At 38.5% G+C, this 9,347-nt stretch overlaps 2 protein-coding genes across 2 annotated transcripts in view; both read right to left on the reverse strand.

The window, feature by feature from the left end:
* The window catches only part of F5 (coagulation factor V), an 84,914-nt gene extending 79,967 nt beyond the window's left edge, over positions 1-4,947 (reverse strand). The window contains 2 exon segments of the mRNA XM_007458122.1: positions 817-908; positions 4,790-4,947. Of these exon segments, the coding sequence (XP_007458184.1) occupies positions 817-908; positions 4,790-4,947 (250 nt within the window).
* Positions 4,948-8,678: 3,731 nt separating this feature from the next.
* Positions 8,679-9,347, reverse strand: part of SELP (selectin P) — a 29,489-nt gene continuing 28,820 nt past the window's right edge. Inside the window, 1 exon segment of the mRNA XM_007458143.1 lies at positions 8,679-8,733. Coding sequence (XP_007458205.1) covers positions 8,679-8,733 — 55 coding nt within the window.

Genomic DNA, 9,347 nt, shown 5'->3' on the forward strand with positions numbered 1-9,347 from the left:
AAAGAGATAGAAGGACGAGTCTGGGGAAGATGACAGGTCTTCACCTGGTTGGGGGGGAAGGATGGGTGAATTACTGACTAGGGGACCTAACTGGAGGAAGTTCTCTCTTAATGGCCTTTATCAGTTCTGTGAACTATGTTACCATATTTACCATATTTACGATCCCAGAAACCCATTCAGCCTACTTTCCTTAATTAAAAAAGAGGTGAGGAAAAAAAGAGATTTTTTTCTCCAAAAATTATAGCTGTTATATATATCACACTAAATAAAACAGAAGAGATGGGAAAGATAGATGCAAAAGAATCAGCCATATACAGTTCCTTTAAATGAGTCTTGGGACCCAGCAAATGATCATTTGCTAAGGCTCATCTGTGCTCATTAAACTAGACCATAAGCTCCAGGAAGGCAGGAGATGTGTCTCTCTTGTCCAGCGTGGCATCCATAGTGCCTAGTTCAACTGAGCACCCACAGCAGGTGTTCAATAATAGTTTGTTAGATGAGTGAATAAAAATTCAAACACTTAGAAGTTTTGTTTAGCTTTTTTTTAAATCACAGTTAAAAACAGCTGGCTTCATGGGCATGAGACCCATGAAATTACACAGGGCCCCATGCTCAGAGGGGCCTCTAGTTTGGCTTAATGCTTTGCTTTTCTCAATTCTCAATACTATGAATAAGAGCTCTACCAATTATCTAGCCAAAATAACAAAAACACAGATTTCTATAAAATATCACTAAGTGAATATTTTAGATATATATGAATATCAAATTATCCATAGAGCTTTATCTTTAAAATTGAAAAATATATTTCAGGCTCACCTGAAGTTCTGGATCGTGGTTTTTCTTTCTGAAAATGTGCTTCATACTCTCTGTAGACAATTTTCTTAAAGGAGGTTGCAGAAGTATTCGAACTGGAAATAAAATAAATTTGAAAGGCTTACATGACATCTACTTCGCACATTACAACAAAATGTATCTCTCATGTCCTCAGACTTTTACTAGAAATAACAGTCTTTTTAACTGCAGTTCAGAAGCCCAACAAGGTCTTATAAATGTGAACAGTAAGCAAAGTTAATAAAATAATTATTGGTGTCTTCAAGAATATTCTGTTGTGATAACCATTCTTTCACAAATTTAGTCTGCCCTAACCAATCCTATTACTCAGAATCAATTTTCTAAAATAGAACCCAAGATGATAGTGTGAACCCAAACTTTAGGCTTAGATTTTAAATGATTAAAGACATGACCAAATCCCTTATGAATAAATATGTGAGCTGTTTTTCAACTCATCAATCAAATACAGTCTTATGTGACTGGAGAACATTGTAAAGAACTACTGATCTGGTGGACTCTATTTCTCCCTGAGAAGTTGAAGATAGCTAATGGAGTCAAGACCCTGAGATTCATATAGGAAACAAACAAATGAAAAAACTAAGTCTCAGAAAGTTTAAGTAACTTGCCCAAGGAGAATCAGTTGATAATGGCAAAGCCAGGATTCAAAAACCATTGTACAGTCATCCCTTGGTATCTGTGGGAGGTTGGTTCAGGACGACCCTGGACACCAAAATCTGTAGATGTTCAAGTCCCTTATATAAAACAGACTAGTACAGTTATCCCTCTGTATCTGTGGGTTCCATATCCACAGATACCAAGGGATGACTGTTTTCATGGTTAAAAATTCAGAGAGAGGGCAGCAGGGGGAGTACTGGGATACTTCCCCATCTTTTTCTTCAGTTTCTCTAAAGATGGGCACATGATTCCTATCCTTGTCTTAAACTCAAAGATGAAGGAAAGATAATTAGGGGAAATTTCTTACCAATGTCTAAACCAGTTGCCCATATTGGCTTTGTTATGCTTCCTAATCCAGAGAGTGGCCCCACTATAATTAGGGCGTAACAGAGAGGGATACTAATCACATTTGCCATGATGTCTATGTAGCACAGAAGCTAAGAGAACTGGTTGTAGATTCAGAGTGTCTGGGTTTGAATCCTGTGTCTACCCCTTGTTAACTATATAACCTCGAAAAGTTTATTTAATCAATTTGTGCCTCTGTTTCTATAATTGTGAGCTGGTACTAATAGTAAAATCTCCCTTACAGAACTGTTACAAGTTTTAAATAAGTTAATACCTACAAAAGGTTTAGAGCTGGCACATTGTAAATATTCAATGCGTGTTAGCTAGTAGTATTTTAAAAATATAATGAAAATTGGATTTTAGCTTTTAGGCTTTCCCGGTGAGCAGAAAAATCTGTAATTATAGTCATTCTCATAATTTTAAAATGTAAGATACAAGAACTGTGTTAATATTTGGAAACAGAATTAAAGGAGGCATGAGTAAGTATTTTTGGAATGGCTAGCTATTGAAGGTGGTGGGTTCTCAGTCACTGGAAACATTCAAGTAGAAACTAGACAACTATTTGCTAGGGGTATTGGTGCTTTGGGTGTGGGGAAAAGTAAGAAGTTAAAACATGAAAGTTGAAAATGAATTAAACAACCTCATAGAGTTTTTAGAGCCCAAGAACCCTAGGATTCTGTATGTTAGTTTGTGTCCCTAATGTGGAGGTCCATTTTTATTTATCTGTGGTGGTAATTTTGTGTGTTTAGTTTTATGTACAATTGAAACGTAGCTCCCGTCCCTAACCTTAGATCTTTAAATACAGGAGTATAGGTGACAGTATAAAATCTTTACTAAGAAAAATTCGTCTTTTATGTGGAGTAATTTTAATAGAGGTGTGTTTCCTAATATGTTTCCCTGTGTATATTATGTGTGCATACTGAGGTATATTTATTTTAACTTGAACAATGGAATTGCTATTGGAAAATAATTTGTCTGAAAGTTAAAGATGACATGAATTCAAACAATATGCATGATGAATTTTCCATTTATGAGGACTATTTAAGGATGATTTATTCATAATAAAATCATATAAAGCTAGAACACGAGAAAAAATACATATGTATTTTTTTCAATATCTGTTACTATATACATGAGATTGAACATGTTTCTTTAGGGAAATTTTCAAAAACATTCACTTCAGCCCCAGAGCAAGAATAAAAGATATATTTCACCTCTAAAAGGCACTGTCCTGCCAATATTACATGAAATAAGGAAAGATCTTTGCTTTGTGCTAAAATACACTTTAGCAAAGGATGGAGTTGTCTATGTTGATTTCTGTATAGTGAGTATCATTAGCTCTAGATGTAGGACAATTTAGAACAAGTTCTTAGTTTAAGCAGCCAGATACAAGGTTAGATTTTTCACATAAAAGAACTAGAAAGAAATGACATGATTTGAGGTTCAAAAATATGGACAGTTGGTCTGGATTATCACTGTATGGTTTTGACTCAGTAATTGATACCAGAGGAATAACTCTTCCCAGAATTCTGGAAACTCAGCCACAGAGAGGATAGGATGACCAATCATGGCTTCCTATGTGAATTCACCATATGAATCAGGGTTTTGCCCTATGTGATTCTGCCTCCAAAATTCTGCTTGTTATTCTTGTTGTTAATTACAGAAGAAAGAACAAACTCCAAAGCATAAGCACAGTGTGACACAGGAAAGCCAGCAACCAAGTTAGTGTTCTACCCAAGAGCAGGACAATTAATGTTGGAAAGACTGCTGCTTCCTTTGGGGTTTCAGTTAGCAGCAGTTCTCTAAGGGTGTGGGTGTGACCTAGATTATCACCTTGAAATACAATATTTTAAATGTACAATATTTAAATAAGAAGTCCCTCTTTTTCTGTATAAAAAAAAAAAGAGGGACTTATTATTACAAGACCAAGATGCAATGCCCTCCAAAATAACCCAATTCCACAGAAAAGGTTTTGAAAGGGTAATGTTATACCCTAAAAGGCTTAAAACATTACACTATCTTCTTGGCAGATTGCTTTGTTTTCGAAACTGTAAAAGAGGAACACATCTTTCACAATTGCTTAAACTGTGATGTTAAGTTACAAAAAAACTTAAGTCACACTAAGAGGTTTACCATTAAAAGAAATAAAAACATAACTAACTGGAAATATTGAGTAGAACCTATGATTTGTTTAATTTCTGTGAAGTCTTATTTTTAACCTTTCAACTAGGAAAAATAGTTTGCAGCTCAAATACAGTTTTATTATTTAACCCCCCTCTAAGTCACATATGCCTTTTAATAGTGACTCTATCAAAATAGCCAGAGTAGACCATATCCCAGGGAGTGATTAAGAATGAGAGAAAAACGAAGAGTCACAAGAAGCAGAAAAAAGGTAAAAGAACAACAATGTTGCATTTTTATGAACTGATGACGTTTTGAAAGTCATTTATAAGAAAACAACAAAATTATGGCAGTTGTTATCGAATAACCTGCTTGTAATAAAGTATAGTGTACACCTTTAGTTTTAGAAGATGAAGTTATGTGGACATGGAATAAATAATATGTAACTAGAAGTTTAATAAAATACTAGACTACTAAAAATCTGGAACAGGAGTGAAGAGGTAGGTACCTGGTGCTTTTGGATCAATCAATATATTAAATCAGCTATCAATCATACTAACAACACTGTATTAACAGCAAACTTGAAACAGCATCTAGCCAGTCAAACACTATTTTCCATATCCTCAGAATGATAAACTTGTATTATTGGAGGCAAAATGAGCAACCACCAAGCTTATTTTATTCATTATGCTCTTCTATTAATTGTATTTACCTACCTGAAGTAAAAAAAAAGCAATGCAATTGCAAAGGGAATGCTCTCTAAAAGAAATAGATTGTCCTCCCTGGAGAAGCCCACCGGTCGCCATGCCTGCCTTACCTAAGGTATGTGGACTCGGGGCGATAGTTCCAGCTGATGCTCTGAGCAGCCACGTAGAACTGCCTTAGCCGCGCTGCTTCAGCCCCTAGGCTCCCCCAGCCTGCCCAGCTGGAGCCCAGGACTACGAGGACCCAGAGGCAAGGGCAAGCTGGGAACATGGTTCCTTTCCTGCCTCTGCCTCAGCCGATCGCGCCCGGCTTGGCCGGGCTTGGCCGCTGTCGGGACTGCAGTGAGCGCCGCGCGGCTGCGGGTGGCAGTGTCCTCCTCCTCTACAGCTCCCCCAGGCGTCGCGGCAGCTGCAGCCCGCGCTGTCCCCACCTCCTGGGGCCTTTCCAAGCTGGGGTTGACTAGGTCACTGCTCCAGATGACAGGAGGTATTAGGGAGAGCAACCAGGTGAGTGACTGTTTTACGACCGGTGGAGAAAGGGCAGCAATCAGTGGCTCTAGCAGGCAGGGCAGTGCTCAGGGATTCATGAGACGGGGCAACACTGTCCCCCCCAGTTTCCATCTGCTGACCCCACGGCTCAGTAGCCCCTCATCAGACCCCACCACCGTAAACACTGCCTGGGGCAGAGTTCACACTTACCAGGCGCTCTGCAATTCCCAGGGCAGTGGGACCCAAATCCCTTCACCACACTGCTCTCCTGATCTGAGGAAGAGGGCCCTATGCCCTGTTACTGGGCACAGAAATATTGTATTTTCAGGTGGTGAACAAGCAAGGGGATGGTCACGTGAATGGGGCCTGCTGGCCTGGCCCACTTTACTGACTTCTACCCATGCACAGTTCTGTCTTTTAAAAAATATATATGTATATTGAAATATAGTTGATTCAATGTTGTGTTAGTTTCAGGTATACAGCAAAGTGATTCATATATATATATATATATATATATATATATATATATATACGTATAATTTTTAGATTATTTTCCACTATAGGTTATTATAAAATATTGAGTAGAGTTCCCTCTGCTATACAGTAGGTCCTTGTTGTTTACCTATTTTATATATAGTAGTGTGTATATTTTAATCCCAAACTCCTAAATTATTGCTCCCCCCTTTCCCCTTTCATAACCATAAGTTTGTTTTCTATGTCTGTGAGTCTATTTCTGTTTTGTAAGTAAGTTCCTTTCTATTATTTTTTTAGATTCCACATATAAGCGATATATGGTATTTGTCTTTCTCTGTTGCACAGTTCTGTCTTGATAAGGGCCTGTGGCCACCTAAGGCAGTGACAGAGGAGAGGGCTTAAAGAGCTTCACTGAGAGAATCAGACCAGATTTCAATCCCACTTACTAGCTGTGTTCTCTTGGATAAGTTACACAACCTCTCTGGATCTCAATTTTGACACCTGCAAAACAGGGCTGATAATAATAGTTTTTTCCGATAGGGTGGTTGGGAGGATAAAAGAACACTGTGAAGTATATAATTCCCAGCAGTTGGAAAGCACACAGCGCGTGTTGATCACTATGATTATATTTTTCCTGCCTCCAGAGCCCTTTATGTATCTTGGAGGATCTGGCTGTTTCACGTGGCCTTAAGATATGATTTTGCTATTTATAGAGAATCTGAAAATTATCTTGTCTGAAGCATCATTATGACTTATCCCAGGTCCCCTGAATCTACATTCCTCCAAGCTTCTATGATTTGTCTCAACAGATTCAATAAATTGTAATTTAGCACCTCACATGAGATCTCTATGATGTCTTCAGTCTCCTCAACATATGGTCTCTGTCTCTGCTTCTTGGCCGATATTATTTGATCAACTCAGACTGTCCACTCTCTAAAGGCCAATCAGAGTTCTATCTCCTTGATTCTGGGCCAACTTGACTTTTCCATTTTATGAATTCCTACCACACGCTTCAAATAACATACTGATGTTGATTACTCTCTATCACTTTGTAGTGGTGTCTATTGTGTCCCCAACTAGATTATAAGCTATTCAAGAACAGGAACAGTGAATGCCTTATCCTTCTGTATCTATAATATCAGTGGTTCGCAAAGCTGATAAACCATCAGAATTCCCTGGGATGATTTTACAAAAGGCAGATTCTGACTCAGGAGACAGGGTGATAATCATCGTCCTATAACACGGAGCCTAGTGATTGGCATAAGGTAAGCAGTCAGAGATGCTATGTACAGTATATGAGTGAAACTTTTTAAAAGCAGTGTGTCCCTAAATCCCAAGGTTACTACCAAAATTCTTGCAAAATCTTGTAACCTTTAGTTAGACTTTCACCATTTTTATTTGCGTGTTTTATTTGCATTTTTATTTGCATATTTACTTAGTCTGTGTGACATGTTCATTGCCTCACATTTCACAGAGAGGACAACGATATTGTTTGGCTCTATATTTTTTGTATCAGTTTCAAACAACTACTGTGTAACTTTCAATAACCTATTTATTAAGCATGTGAATTAAACAACGTGTAAAACACTCAGGTGATGAAGACATTTTTCTGCTTCTCTGATTTTCTTGTGTGTTTATGGTGGTGGCAAGATACATATTTGCTCACTGAAGGGCTGAGCTTGTAATTGGGACTACTGTGATTGTGCATTACATTCATGTATGCAAAGTGATGGACACAGATCTTATTCAACAAAATGTCAAATAATAGAACATGGCATTTGGGGGAATCCTTTTAATTAGACATTCGAGTATTGGTCTTTGGGTCCTCTGGGGGAGAATGACCGGTGAAGGGAAGGTCTACAGTGACATGTACCTTCCTGTCTCGATTCTTAGTCTTCTGCAGCCTCTGGTGCCATCCAGAGGCTTCTCTTGAAGCCTCGCAGCAGAGGTCTAAAAGCCTTCACAAACAGCAAGCAGTGAAGACCCAGGAAATGCTACAGAAACTCCCTCAAGTCAGAGATGCCTCCTGCCTTCCAGCAAAATAGAGGATGATTTCCCCCAATCCAAAAATAAAGAGGCATTCTTATTTTTCTGCAGTCTGGTCTTCCGGTGAGTCAGATGCTTCAGGCTCTAGTTAATTAGTATCTCAAGAGACAGCTGGGGCAAAGCCCACAGACGACGGCAGAGACATTCAGTCCCAGCTTCTGAGGCTTGTGTTGGAGGAAGAGGAACTGGAGCAGGAAGGGGTGGTGGGTGGAGAGTTGGGGCTTCTGATACAGTCCTTCTGCTCTGGTCCACAGCTAATCTAAAGGAAATTCCACGCCCTTTATTCACAAGTATTTACAGAAGACTGAGGCAAATAAGCTACAGTTATAGTCAAGTCTGTCGGGAAGGCTGATGTTCAAAAATAGGATCCTGTGGAGGTTGAGTGAGGGGACCAAGATAAGGACGGGTCTCTGAAAATGAGACAAAAAATTAAAATAATTATATTTTCCCAAAAAAGATAAAAGAAAGCTCTCATCCTATGTACCCCCTAAGGCTTAGTATAATCTTTTTCTAGATTCCAGATATTCTGCCATCTAGGCTACTTCTCTTAGGAAACTCAACCATTCACTGAGCTTTTTGGGAGAGAGAAGTTATATGACTTTTGTTTTCCTAGCAGGTCGCATAGGGAATTGGCTCCATAAAGTCTGTAAACCTTTTTCTAGCACTCGTGACTTCTGATGGTCAAGCAAAGCTGCGGTATCAGTACCACCTAGCAGCCAGTAATTGAATGTCATACATCCTGACATAGGTTCTGTCTAATTAGAACATTTCTATCCTGGAGGAAATGGAAATCTTCTTATGATCTCACTTTCTATTGTCACTCTACTGCTATACCTGTCCCCTACTGCCAACACAATTTCCTGCATGGTTTGAACATTTAATACATGGTTAAAATGTGACTCATGATTATATAAAGAAAAGTCAAGCTTTATATTCTTTCTTTTTCCCCTACTGTTCTATTTTCTTCAAAAATACTTTCATAGATAACTTACCTTAAGGGCTTGGGTCAAATGCAGCATTTGTAAAAACTCCATATGTTCCTAGGTGGCTAAAGAAGAGAAACACAAAATGACCTGCCATATTATGCTTTGTCTTTGACCCCAGTCTGGCACATAGCTCCTCCAGAGACCATGGATTACCATCCCACCCCTGGAATTCTCTGCTTTTAGTGGGAAAGAGGAATAAAACCAAAGAGATTTTCAAGGTCGCACTTAACAGCTCTGGGTAATTTGCATTGCACTTTATACCCATGTTATTGTTGATGCTTTGGGTACTGAATACTTGCTGTGCCCCTGCTGCATTATAAAATTATAATTGAATTATAAAATTCCAGCCTTGATACTTGATCACGTGGCAATAGTTTTCAAAGAATGGTAGTACTGCTCCCTATAGGCATTTTTTGATTTTCATAATGATCGAGACTATTGACATTTAAGCAGGGGCCATGGGTGCTGGATGTCCTAATATGCCTGGGGCACAAAAGAATTGTCTTACACACTCCACATAACTTTAGAATAGCTACTCAATGTTCATGGAGGTGAAAAATCTCTGAGCCTGCAACTTAACTGCTTTACATATAAATATTAAACTTTTTGTGCATCTTTTAAAATGTAATTGCCATGTGAATTAAGGGAAGAAATAACAGGTTTTCCAACTCTTTCC

This window comes from Lipotes vexillifer, unplaced genomic scaffold (genome assembly GCF_000442215.2).
Source record: "Lipotes vexillifer unplaced genomic scaffold, Lipotes_vexillifer_v1.1 scaffold189, whole genome shotgun sequence".
In the NCBI taxonomy this organism is placed as follows: Eukaryota; Metazoa; Chordata; class Mammalia; order Artiodactyla; family Lipotidae; genus Lipotes; species Lipotes vexillifer.